Source organism: Abramis brama (assembly GCF_963993115.1).
Source record: "Abramis brama genome assembly, chromosome: 10".
In the NCBI taxonomy this organism is placed as follows: domain Eukaryota; kingdom Metazoa; phylum Chordata; class Actinopteri; order Cypriniformes; family Leuciscidae; genus Abramis; species Abramis brama.
The window spans coordinates 23,986,733-24,001,210 of NC_139972.1; the positions used below are offsets into that span (position 1 = coordinate 23,986,733).

The window sequence follows — 14,478 nt, forward strand, 5'->3', positions numbered from 1 at the left end:
CTGACGGGCTATGACGCACCAGGGCGCTAAGCGTCCCGATTGGTTCTCGCGTCAAAGCCGCCTCGCCATAGGTTCGTGCAGTTGCCGCAGCACAGCCAATGACCGCTCTCGCGCTCAGTTGTGCTTGCTGTGCAGCTGCAATGCATTTTAAAAAGTTTGCTTCTATATTCTTGAGAAAAGGAGGTTTTCCCATAGCGTAAGCTAGTCTTACGCAATACGAGAGACCTCTCAAAAGGGAACAATAGTCACAGAATGGCAGCAGCTGTTTGTATGAAACAAGAGAGCGAGTCCACAATACTGGATGGCATAATTAAATAACTGTGCACAAAATATTGATTCGACTGAGTTTTAATATTTTATTAGCTCACCAAACGCAAAACATCCACAAAGAAAAAACGTTCCTGACTTCAGTGACCCGGATGAGCCTGTGGGTGTCTGGGAATAACAAACCACTGGATGGCGCAATTGACCAATCAGAATCAAGTATTCCACAGAGTGTAATAAGTAGATGTAATGTTAGAGATCTAACAACAGATGGCGCTAATGTAACAATATTATTACGCTTCTCAAACACTGTGATACTAAGCCTGTTTTAGGGGGGGGACTCTCAAGGAGTTTTTAAAGCCCCCAAAACATTTCATTAATGTATTTTTTAGAGCAACTATGGGTAAAACCTATCAAAATAATGTTATTTTTGGTCAAGTTTGGCTAAAAGTAATGCCCCCCCTAAAATAAGCCCAGTTATGTCCATGGTTATACACAAGAGATAAAAGCAATATTAATGATTCAGTCACTACTGGTAAATTACAATAAGTTTAAATAATATATTTACAGTTTTATTAATTCTCTTAATGAATAAATGATTCACCAGTATTTCACTGGTCAAGTATACAAAGTACATGTACAAGTACTGACTAAATAATTAAGGATTTTGTGAATGCTGTTTTAACACTTTCAAATGATTTCCTCTTGGTCACTTTGAAAATCACAATCAGCTGGCTGAATAGTCGGTAAGCTAGCTATGTCCTGGAACACATCTGCATAGGTGTTAAAGTGAACACCTAGATTTAGAAGATTCTCTAGCTGCTGGATCCCGCCGGAGACAGAGGTGTTGGGGAGACTGTGGACGGAGGGGGATGTGACCATGTCTCTGAAGGGTGAAGGGGCCGTTAGTATAAACTGTCCTCTGGACCAATCTGCAGCTGAAACAGAGTCAAACAAGAGTCAAATAAAAACCAAACCCAATAATTTGTTCAATAATTGTCATAATCAAACAATGCTGTGCATTCACATTTGATATTTATCAAATAAAATTTGTCTTAATATTTCGTTTGAATAGTCAACAATATTAAAAGGTTAAAAAAAATAAGGTCTTTCTTGTTTCCTAAAGCAGTGTAAAATGTAGAAGTGGTGGTGAACGAATGTTACATGGCCACTAGATGGCGCCAAATCTTCAGAATGCCTCTGACAGACGTTGTTCTAAAAAATGAGGATTAATTATTCAAATTAAAATCGCATATCAATATTTGCTGAGAAATATTGATATGCTTTTACATTTTAATTTGTTATTGTTTATTTTTTTTAAAATAAAATACAATTTTAAACGGAAATTAAAAATGTAACAATTAAATTTCTAAATAAATGCTCATTTAGTTAATTATTTAAAAAAAAATCAACACATTTAATCCTTCTGACCCATATTAATTTACAAATGGACCAGTGGGCATTATTAAGTGTTTTATTTATTTATATTTTTAAATAATTAACTAAATTAATAATTTTAGAAAACCTTATTTGGATATTTTTGATTTAGGTTTAATAAAAAAAAAAATTAAACACAAATTAACTTTTTAAATAAATATTAATGTAGTTAATTATATTTAAAAAAAATCATGTTAAAAATAACACATTTATCCTTCTGACCCATGTATAAATCCTGTTTTTTCTTCAGCCTTAAATGGCAACAATTCCTTTCATACCAAGACAGAAATGTCTCTCTTTTATTGTTTGTGTCACCCACATCATGTATATTATTTTATTTCTGAATATTATAACTAAAGGGCCAAACCAATATCCACCCCATTTTTACGAGCCTCTTTAATTTAGGTGTCATAATCGAAACTGCCAGTGTGTTCTTGCCTTCAGGTGCATGTTCATCTTTCTCATGTGAGCTGACAAGGGACAGTTCTCGCTCACAGTCAAACTCTGAGCCGGTGAAGGAGCAGTGACTTTCACTCTCTGATGACGTCTCTGTCGCCCCGCTTCTGCATGGCTTTATGGGACACTCTCTGAAATTGTGATGAGGGTATCCCTTGTGGTCCCGTGGGGTGTTCAGCTTCTCAACCTCATCTACTGAGAGATGCTGTGGAGGGCCTGTCAGATCAGGAGCCAGTTTTCTCTTGAAGAAAAGGTGGGACTGACGTTGCCACTGGTGAAAATCGCCTCTAAATGTTTTCTGATGAAGTTTAGGAGATGGATCATGATTAGTTTGAGGTTGAGAAAATTTAGGATTGCCATTCGCCTGATCTCCACGTTCATCCTCCTTCTTCAGCTCTGGGGTCTTCAAATCTGAGTATGTGCTGTCAATCTCGTAGTACTCCAGTTCACTCCCTCCAAAACCTGAGACATGACAAGAAGGCCCACTTTCAGTACAACCTTCCACTCCTTGCATCAAATCCCTTGGTTTTATCAAATCCGGTTGCTTGCTGGCCCCATTTGAGATGTTCCGATGAGACTCATCAGCAGGACCTAAACTAAATGCCAGGTTATCTGTTCCGTGCTGTTTGCTTGGTGGCATGAGGTAGACATGACTCCTCTTTTCACCCTCACAAAGTTTTCCTTGTCTCCTGAGGAAAAAACATAGAATCAGAATCAGCAGAATGAGGATGATGGGAAGAACGATGGCCACTATCCATAAGGGGACGCTGTTTTGTGTTTGAGAACAGGCCTCGCTGTGGACGACATCAGATGAACAGGATCCACACGGAGACCCGGACACATTGTATAGACAAATGCACCAGTAGTCTTCTTTGGAAGAAGATCCACAGTCACTATCGTTCCAGCAGGGCTCAGATAGACAGGAATCCTTGAGGCATGGAGTCAGAACACAGCGGTTCGGAGAAACGCAGAAGGTTTGGAAGACAGACGGGCTGGAGCTGGCCTGGACTATCTCATTATAGCCGCTGAAGGATAGGAGGTGGCCGTTGAATTTGATGTATTCCACACACCCTCTAAAACCTGGAAAGACAAGAAAAGCAACATAAGCAGCAAAATAAAGGGGTTGGACAAAATAATGTAAACAATAATGTAAACACCCATTATTATAGGGGTTAATATCATTTGTGTAAGCTACAATGACAAAAAAACAAACATTGCAATTATATATTTTTTAATCTTTTTGTTTTTATTCTCTATCAGAGTGGTATAAGTGGTTTTCAGAAATTTTCATCAGCGAAGAAGAATAGAAGGAAAAAGCCGAAAGTGAATGATAGGGATCGTCGAACACTTTTTTGTGTTTGTGTTTTTTGTGTAGGCATTGTGTCCAAACAACACCGAACAACTGCAGCAAAGTGACAGCAAACATCAATATTTCCCCTGAAGACCATGTTTCCACAAAAACTGACCACAGAAAACGTCATAAAGCCATCATCAATGAAATAGCTGCAATTGCTTAACATTTAATCTCAGACAACACTGCTAAAATGTGAAAAAGATAGTGGTAAAAACCAGGGCTGCTTTTCTCAAAAGCATCGTAGGCCTAAGTAGATTGTAGAACTGCCACCAGTTACAGTCCCGTATTTCAGCTCTATTTTTAGTGTCCCGACTTATTATGAAAAATGCTTTGTCCTTTATTTCATCTTTCCTAAAATGTCTTTATTGCTGAGCGATAGAGCAAGAAGTCGTCATCTGTCAACCGAGAATAGCCTAATCAAAGGTTAGCCAAACACAAAATGTTCTTCTGCTCAAACATATATATATATATATAATGTTGTTGCCATATAGATATTTTTATGCATGGGGTGGGGAGGTATGGAAGGCATTTTCTGCCAAATTTAAAAAAAATAAATTAAATGATTAAAATTAAAATTAAAACCAGATTAACGATTTCATTACAGAAAACTGTATGCAAAAAATGTGACAAAATTGAGAATGAAATTAAATGATTTCATTTTCACAGCATTATCCCTCTCAAATTGAAAAATAAAATGCAATTGGTGATTTCACATTTCATTTTCACTACAGTCTCGAGGCAAGACTGCCAATATTAAAATGAAAAGCCAAACGTGAAAAAGAAACTACAAATACAGTTTTTACAATGCTCTTTAGTAATGCTCACGCAATAATAGTGACACAATTCAAATACAAATGTAAATTTTCGTTTTCATTTTAATTCCTCTTTTATTTCAGTTTTCATTTTCGTTTTCATTTTCAAAGACAACCTGCATGCAAATTCTATGTTAATGAGTGGGTGTGGCTTATTCTAGTAACGGCGCTGAGACACGCCTTCTGTAAAGCGAAGTCATCGACGTCCCGTGTGCATGAGTTGAATGTGTGAAACGAAATTATTTAAATGTAATTATATTGTAATCGAGACGACAAGATATGGCGAAATCTGTTAGTGAGCTTTTGCGGGAAGCTGCCGCAGCATTAGAACATGGAAACAACCAGCCTGACCATGTTAGTTATGATGTTACTCAGACTAGACCATAATCGACGATGAGGTTCATTCATGTATTAGGCTGTTTTGGAAATTCAACTATTTGGGTGTACAAAGGTCTTAGTAACACAATTTCTACAACAATATAGCCAGACATTAATACCCACTGGCTTTAACCGAGAACCTCGGCCAATGTTTCATATTCGCATCGTGCCTAACAACGCCCTTCAGCCGTGACTTATTCAGATACAGCACTAGCCTAGAGTACCTTATTGCTTTTATAAAACGGTTACCACGCAATACAAATATTAATCCCGAAACATATGTATCTATGCAACTTTCATGAAGTAAAATGAATCACTAAAAGCCAATTCCTTCCGCTGGAGAAAAAAAAAATAGTCCCTGACCATAAAGCAACAGAAGAAGTTACATTATTTCTCCATTAGATGGAGACAAAGACTGTCTTAATGAGTGAGTCAGTCAGTCAGTTGAGAAGACTTTTGAAATGACTCAAACTTGTGATCACGGAGAAGAAAGACGCAACTGACATGACTATAGGCACGGACAACCCCTATTAACTGTTAAAAGTACAAGATATCACACCGGACATTCAAACGGATTTTTTATTATGAATACAGGACTGACCTGAAGGAAAATGCTATATCTAGCCTACTGTAAATGCAGGTACACTCGCTTTCTCGATCTCATCCAGAAGTTGTTACTGGAAATGAAAATCAGCATTGTGATTCTTTTTGTACACAAACTTAAAATAACCAAAAGACACGTAACAGTTAAACAGCGGACAGATACAGGCTAGTGCTGTATCTGAATAAGTCACGGCTGAAGGGCGTTGTTAGGCACGACGCGAATATGAAACATTGGCCGAGGTTCTCGGTTAAAGCCAGTGGGTATTAATGTCTGGCTATAATTGTTGTAGAAATTGTGTTACTAAGACTTCTGTACACCCAAATAGTTGAATTTCCAAAACAGCCTAATACATGAATGAACCTCATCGTCGATTATGGTCTAGTCTGAGTCTAACATCATAACTAACATGGTCAGGCTGGTTGTTTCCATGTTCTAATGCTGCGGCAGCTTCCCGCAAAAGCTCACTAACAGATTTCGCCATATCTTGTCGTCTCGATTACAATATAATCACATTTAAATAATTTCGTTTCACACATTCAACTCATGCACACGGGACGTCGACGACTTCGCTTTACAGAAGGCGTGTCTCTAGCGCCGTTACTAGAATAAGCCACACCCACTCATTAAAATAGAATTTGCATGCAGGTTGTCTTTGAAAATGAAAACTAAAAAGAAAACTGTGAAATAAAAGAGGAATTAAAATGAAAACTAAAATTTACATTTGTATTTGAATTGTGTCACTATTATTGCGTGAGCGTTACTAAAGAGCATTGTAAAAACTGTATTTGTAGTTTCTTTTTCACGTTTGGCTTTTCATTTTAATATTGGCAGTCTTGCCTCGAGACTGTAGTGAAAATGAAATGTGAAATCACCAATTGCATTTTATTTTTCAATTTGACAGGGATAATGCTGTGAATAATGAAATCGTTAATCTGGTTTTAATTTTCATTTTAATCATTTAATTTATTTATTTAAATTTGGCAGAAAATGCCTTCCATAGGGAGGAGGGTGCCTGTCCTTCCTGTATTACACTCTGAGAAATCTGGTCACCCTAATATTATTGAACTACTGTGGCCAGTTTTGGAGAGAAGAATGAGAAGCAGATTTCCTCCTTCAACATCCCTGAAAAAACTGGCAGATGTTCTGATAGACGACATTTGACTGCAGACTATTAAAAAGTTTGATTCATCTATTGTAATAAGGTTGGAAGCTGTAATAAAGGCAGATTTTGGTAAAACACCTTAATAAAGATATATTGCCTATTTCCCAGGTGTTCACATTATTTTGTCCAACCCCTGTATAAGGGCTTTATGATCAAACTAAAAAACAAATAAACACTATTAAAAAATCATGAATATATTAATTGAAAGAAGAAATGAAAGAAAACTAAACTAAATTTAAAATACAACTGAAAATAAAATAGAAATAAAAACTGTTCAAATTCTATACTATAAAATAAACAAATTATAAATTAAAAATTTGAAATAAAAAGATTAACCATTTTAAGCAGCAAAAAAAATAAAAATAAAAAATTCAACTAAGTACTGTAAAGCATGTTTAAGTTTATATTCAACAAACCAGGGGCAATCTAACCTAAGTCCTGGATCCTCTCTGGGAAACCTCTGGATTCTCCCAGTGAAGTAGTGCCCAGAAAAATGGTCTCCACTAAGAATGCAGAGTGAGTTATGGTGCCATTGGTGGTGTTGACAACAGGCCGTTCATCCACAAACAGAGAGATGTATGCACCCTTTCTGCATAGCTGAAGAACATGCCACTGTCCATCTGACACATCTCCCTCCGTTGAGAGCTCCAGCTGCTGACCAGATGTGACATTGGTGAAGACATACAGAGGTTTTCCATCTGATATCTGAGGAGGTAAGGGAAAACATGTTATCAGCTGAATTAAGAGATACAGTGGGGGAAATAATAATTTGATCCCCTGCTGAATTTGTAAGTTCGCCCACTTACAAAGAAATGAAGGGTCTATAATAATGGTAGGTTTATTTTAATGGATAGAGACAGAATATCAACCAAAAAATCCAAAAAAAACACATTATATAAAGGTAGTAAATTGATTAGCATTTGTCGAGTGAAATAAGTATTTGATCCCCTACCAACCAGCAAGCATTCTGCCTCCCACAGATTGGTTATGTGCCCATGTGGAACACAGGTTAGTCCTGTCACTTTAAGAAAGTTCTCCTAATGTCCTAATGTCAGTGGACACATGTCCACAGAATCTGTATCTTCCATTCCAACCTCTCCACCACCATGGGCAAGACCAAAGAGATGTCAAATGTCAGGGACCAGATTGTAGACCTGCAAGGCTGGAATGGGCTACAAGACAATCAGCAAGAAGCTTGGAGAGAAGGAGACTTGTTGGTGTGATTATTCGGAAATGGAAGAAATACAGAATGAAAAATCAATCGCCCTCGGTCTGTAGCTCCATGCAAGATCTCGCCTCATGGGGTAAGGATGATCATGAGAAAGGTGAGGGATCAGCCCAGAACTACACAGGAGGAGCTTGTTAATGATCTCAAGGCAGTTTGGACCACAGTCACCAAGCAAACCATTGGTAACACACTACACTGCCATGGATTGAAATCCTGCAACACCCGCAAGGTCCTCCTGCTCAAGAAGGCACACGTACAGGTCCGTCTGAAGTTTGCCAATGAACATCTAATGATTCAGAGAAGGCTTGGGAGTAAGTGCTGTGGTCAGATGAGACCAAAATCAAGCATTTTGGCATCAACTCAACTCGTCGAGTTTGGAGGGAGAGAAATGCTGACTATGACCCCAAGAACACCATCCCTACAGTCAAGCACGGAGGTGGAAACATTATGCTCTGGGGCTGTTTCTCTGCTAAGGGTACAGGACGACTTCACCGTATTGAGGGGCTGATGGACGGGGCCATGTACTGTCAAATCTTGGACGAGAACCTCCTTCCTTCAGCCAGAAAAGTGAAGATGGGTTGTGGATGGGTCTTCCAGCATGACAATGACCCAAAACATACCTCAAAGGAAACGAGGAGTGGCTCAAGAAGAAGCACATTAAGGTCTTGGAGTGGCCTAGCCAGTCTCCAGACCTTAATCCTACTGAAAATCTGTGGAGGGAGCCGAAACTTTGAGTTGCCAAGCAACAGACAAGAAACCTTAAGGATTTAGAGAGTATCTGTAAAGAGGAGTGGGACAAAATCCCTCTTGAGATGTGTGCAAACCTGGTGACCAACTACAAGAAACATCTTACATTGCCAATAAGGGTTTATCCACAAGTACTAAGGCATGTTTTGTTTGGGGATCAAATACTTATTTCACTCACTGTATAGTTCAGATACAACAGATTCAAGTTTTGTGTTTACTGTTAAAAACAAATGTAACAAAGATGAAACAGCAATAATAATTTATATTAAAATATATAATTAAGGTTCAATAAAAGTTAAGCAGTTAAACTCAACAGAATGTGGCATAATATAGATTACCACACACAAAAAATGTGTCCCTCCTTATCTTTATAAATTGCAATGGCACTTACAATGGAAGTGAACGAGGCCAATCCTTAATGTTTTGTACAAGAACAACAACAACAAAAAAACGGTTACTAACCTGTTTTAAAATACATGTTGCATCCATTTTTTACTTACTTTTATTTATTATGCATCTAAAAAAATCTAACTAAAATAAAAAGTAAAAAAGTAAAAAAAAAAAAGTTAAGTAAAAAAAAGTAAAAAACTAACGAAAACTAAACAAATTTTAGAGGACGAAAATAAAATAGAAATAAAAATTGTTAACCTGTTTCCTGTTCTGTTTTTTTTATCCATTTTTATTTCTTATTGACCACTTTTATTTTTTATGATTATTTTATGATTGTGCTATATAAATAGACTTGTCTTGCCTAAATTATATCCAATTTTACGACGTAACTAAAATGACAGTAAAAAAGGTAATTAATAAAGATTTAAAAGAATTATTATAAGTGCTGTGCTTTTATAAAATGATAAGCGTACTGGTCCCTAGATCTAGGCGGAAGAAAAAGTGTTTTTGCCATAGCCGGCCCTAAACTGTGGAACAGCCTACCGCTCTCTATTAGAACAATCTCATCAGAATCACGTTTTAAAGCAAAATTAAAAACCTATCTCTTCGAGAAGGCTTATAATCACTAAGTCAAATGGGGCTTGTCTAATTATGTGTTTGTGTCTTATGTCTTTTAGTTTTCTTTTAAATATTGTTCAGCGCAATGGTCCACCACTGCTGTTTTTATTTGTGCTTTATAAATAAATTGATTGATAATCTTCACATTTCTGTTTTAAAACCTCCAAAAACTGTCTTCTTTTACTTCCATTGTAAATGCCTCATTGTAACCTTGATACTTTTTTTTTTAAATAAAAGAGAAACAGTTGAAAGATTTTTTTTTTGTGGTAATTAGCTGCAAACGCTATCAGCTTAACTTGTATTGAACGTTCCCTTAAAAATCTTTCAGAGCTCACCTTAAGTTTTAGATGTGCTGTTTGACACCAGCACACAAGCAAAACACCATTTCTTCTGACAGTCCTTATCTTGATCTCAACACTGTCAAACCCCTGAGAGTCTCCTTCCTTCCCATCCAGAATGGCTTGTAGAAGCTGATTTCTTCTGTAGCTTTCCTTGACATCAAACTCAATGTAGGCCTCTCCGTTGAGAAACAATACATGCTGCTCAGCCAAATCTATCAGAAAGCGAATTACATTCACTTTAAGGCTTTAAACTTTGAACTATCACAGAAAAAAAACAGACAAACAACAGATATGTATGGATGAAATTACTCATGGCACAGTTGGGTCCTGTGAAATGGTCTCTACACTGGCAGTGGTGGTGAGACCATCGGTCTTGACAAACTCCTTCATTCAAACACTCTGCTGTTTCGCAGGGAGGAATATTTGCTCGCGGACATCTGATCATCAAAAAGAAATAAACTTAAACATGGTATTTTTAATAGAACTTTTACAGTTACAAAGTTTCTTTTGAAACTGACCGATCAAGAACATTCTGGGATGCCAGAGATTTTAAGGAATCTGGACCAATGTTGTTCACTTGCACATTTCTCATACAGCCAACAAAGTCGTGAGTCCTGATTTGCCTTTGCAAAATGACATCAATGGACTTTACGCCACCAAATGTCATGTTATTTGAGCTCACTTCCAGAGTTCTGTGTGTAAACATGATTTAGAGTTCAGTATGAGTTCAGACAAACAAACAAGTACTAAGATGATGTAAAATGGTGATTCATAAGCATGAAGATAACATTGAAATTATTATGTGTACTAGTATGTTTAATCTTGGACAAAATGGCAAAATTAAATTTAATGCTATACCTTTGGGTTCCAGTGCCACCATTCTGCGATAAGCAAAACCCTTGGGGTTCATTGGCAGAGCAGTTGTCTATTTCTAGAGAAGCTATCTGAGAGACACAAAGGGAAGTATACCTGCAGAATATCTGACAAATGTTTCACAAAAACGGCTTGATTGATTGCTAAGTTTAAATATAACCATGTATAGGAATCACTTACATTTCCAGTTCTTCTTGCGGTGATGTTGTGAAAACTTCCATCAGCCACTATCTTTCCTGTTTCCAATCTTATCACTCCAGATCCAAGATCATAAGACAGCCACAGCCTTCCACTCACAATTTCAAGGGCCATGAAGTCTGAAGTTGATGGGTCACCATGGTTGTACAAAAGCAACGCGTTTTGCTGTACAGTCGCAAATTCCAGATAAATGAAGTTATATTGTGGATCCAATGGAGGAAATTCTATAAAAGAAAGTTCCTGAAAGCCATAACTGTGTTCTTCACAATTGATTCCGCTCACACCTAAAAAAATAGGAATGTCAGAAATATCTCTATTCAGAAATGTATCTACAATGTATCTATGTCTATAGCTAATCAGAAATGTATCTATTCAAATTAATATAATAATTAAAAAATTAAATGATGAATAAATACATTATTCATACTTATCATTAAAAATAATATAATATTTAATATTTAATATAAGTATTAAATAACAATGGAATGTATTAATTATATAAAATAATATACAACAAATACTATATTTAGCTTAATAATACATTATTCATTTTATCATTAAAATAATCTAATATTTAACATGAATATAAAAATGAATAAATTGAATCTAATCAAACAATACATTTTATTATTCTTTAACATTTAAAGTAGTATAATACATTGAATTTATTAATAATATTAATAATTAATAATATTGTTAATATAATAAATACTATTAAATAATAAATTAATTGAATTTAACTATAAATAATATTCAACTAAAAAAATAATAAAATGTTTCAAATATGTGCCTATGATCAATATAAAAAAATGAGGTCAGACATTTTATCATAATATACAGATACGTTCATTTCCTCTTACCAAATGGACACTGGCAAGAGTAACCAGTTAAAAAACTGAAGCAGTTGCCAAACACACAAGGGGAGGAAGCACAATGGTCAACAATACGATCGCAAAATCTTCCTGCAACAAAAATAAGTGGTTAATTCATGTACAGCAAATCAATTAAAATTAGATAGAGCAAACACAAAAAAAACTGATTCAGTGCATAAGTTATATGACCATACCTTCATACCCTGGGCTGCAATCACATATGAACCCTCCCTGTCTGTTCCAACACGTTCCTCCATTTAAACATATTACCGTTTGACATTCATTATCAACTGTATTGCAGTGCGGTCCTGAGAACCCCTCTTTGCATTGACAAAAATAAGTTCCTGGATTATTATAGCAGTTTCCCCCATTTTCACAAGGTTCCTTGGTGCATTCATCAAAGTCTAGTTCACATGCATCACCTGTAAAGCCTGTTGGGCAAGAGCAGTTAAAGATCTCCGCAAAATAGGGAGAAACAAATATAAGACTAGAGCTTTCCAACACAGCAACTTCCTGACTGATGTGAATGTTTCTGTTGCAGGTGGCACCATTATGGCAGGGACGGAGCATACAGGGGTCGCTGGTTATTTGGGATATAGTCACATTGCTTTGCACTTCCAGTAACTTTTTATGCATGTTTGATATTCCGCTTGCTGCCTCTCCAGTTAGATACTGACCATTGTAGCTTTTCACTGCAGCCAAAAGCAGCATTTTATCTCCTTGCAACTTCATTCCAAATAAATGCGTTTTGGATGCTTGTAGGTTAAAGAGGCTATCCAATGCTTTGACAAATTTTAAATACTTCAAAGACAGAAATTCCTCAAGAGTAGATATAGAGACGTAGAACAACACACAGTTGTCCAGAGAGACGTTGGTAAAGCCTTTGTAATTGACGTAGATGCTGTTGTTGACTGAAGGGTGGAGCTGGTCACTCGCTTCAACAGAAATATTATATGTTGCCTCTCCTTGGTATGGGGAGGACCACAAATTACACATCCCAAATGGGAAACTAAACATCCTAAGTGGCCCATTTCTGATTGTACAATTGAACACATCCAGTTCGTCCTGATCGGTCGGTCTCACATTTCCGATTAGTCCTCCTGGGAAAGAACTTCCATAATATTTCACCAATATATTGATGTTTCTCTGAAGTGGTGCATTGTCATTTTCATCAAGAACTTTAATATTAAACAAAGTGGTGGAGGACATAGGCGGCTTACCAGCATCTTGAACCACAATATGTATGTGAAAAAGAGGGTTGTGCTCCCGATCAAAAGGTCTTGAGGTAAGGAGAACTCCATCAGATGCAAGCGAAAAACCCTCAGCAGGTCTCATCATCCAGTATGTGAAGGGACCTTGATTTGGAGGAAGATCATCATCTGTGGCAGCTAAAGTAGAGACGAGAGTGCCAGCAGGTTGGTTTTCTCGTACAAACCCTTCTGTGTTCAACAATTTGGGAGAATTGTCATTGACATCGGTGATGGTGATAGCTACCTTTGTGCTTCCGGTTACAGCAGGTGTGCCCTCATCAACAGCAATGACCGTCAGGTTATAGATGGCCCACATCTCTCTATCCAGGTGATTGTTAACTAAAATGACGCCACTGGTGGGATCTATAATGAAGGAACTATTGATATTTCCATGTTCAATGCTATAAGAGAACCTGCTCCATTCTGGGATCACATCCCGATCCACCGCTTTGACTTTAGTTATGGAGGTCCCAATCGAGATGCCCTCCGGCACTGCTACAGTGTAGAGCATTGAATCAAACTCAGGGGGATCGTTTTCATCTAATATGTGTAGATGTATCAATGCCTCATCAACATTAAATCCAGTAATGGCTCCTCTGTTTTTTGCCAACACTCGCAGGATGTCTTCATTTTGAAGGCGATTTTTCAAATCTTTGCAGATATATATTATTCCTGTATGCTCGTCCACCACAAAACTAGCTTTTTTACTTTGCCCTGCAAGTACATAAAACACTTTTCCATCAGGCCCTAGGTCATAGTCTATGGCGATGACCCTTCCTATTTCAGTTTGTGGCGGCAAAGCCTCTGACACAGAGAAGTTGTATAGATGTCTTTGAAAAGCAGGTATGAATTCATTGAGGCCAGCGACCTGGATGTGTATATGGGCAACATTAAACAAATATGGAAACCCAATGTTGGTAGCCTTGACTGTAAGTTCAAAATGCTGATTTTGCTCATAGTCAAATATCTCTGAAGTGGTGATAGTGCCATTTTTAGTGTCCAAATAGAAGAGATGGATGTCTCCTGCAATAAGCGAATACATGATTTGAGAGTGAATTCCTGTGTCAGCGTCCTTCGCCCAAACCTGCAAAACTGAGGTACCAATTAAAGCATTTTCTGAAATAGTGGCAATGTAATCTCTAGATGTAAACACAGGAGGGTTATCGTTTAAATCTGTAACATATACTGTGATATTGAGTCGCCCCATCTTAGGATGCCAGCCTCCATCCTTGGCAATGACTTTTAGATGGTGAGTTTCTGATTCTTCAAAGTCAAGCGCTTTAACAAGCATGATCAATCCTGACGAGTGTCCAATGGAAAACAATTCATTTTCATTCCCACCATCAAATGAATAGGAAATAACACCATTGATGCCAAAATCTTTATCTTTGCCTTGGATCTTTCCAATAACTGAACCAATGGGCAAATCTTCTGGAACAAAAAACTCAACTTTGCTGTTAAGAAAATGTGGTGCGAACAGGTTCTCTTGTGTGA

At 37.1% G+C, this 14,478-nt stretch overlaps 1 protein-coding gene across 1 annotated transcript; it reads right to left on the reverse strand.

Annotated features, from left to right (window-relative positions):
• Positions 1 to 338: 338 nt before the first annotated feature.
• LOC311090360 (protocadherin Fat 4) lies at positions 339 to 14,275 on the reverse strand (the record flags this gene model as incomplete). Its single annotated transcript, XM_084125620.1, has 10 exons — positions 339 to 1,202; positions 2,140 to 3,237; positions 6,899 to 7,172; positions 9,786 to 10,003; positions 10,101 to 10,228; positions 10,310 to 10,483; positions 10,650 to 10,735; positions 10,845 to 11,146; positions 11,723 to 11,824; positions 11,929 to 14,275. The coding sequence occupies 10 exons, from the start codon at positions 14,273 to 14,275 to the stop codon at positions 955 to 957; spliced, it is 4,977 nt and encodes a 1,658-aa protein (XP_083981746.1). The 3' UTR covers positions 339 to 954.
• Between the last annotated feature and the right edge of the window lie 203 nt (positions 14,276 to 14,478).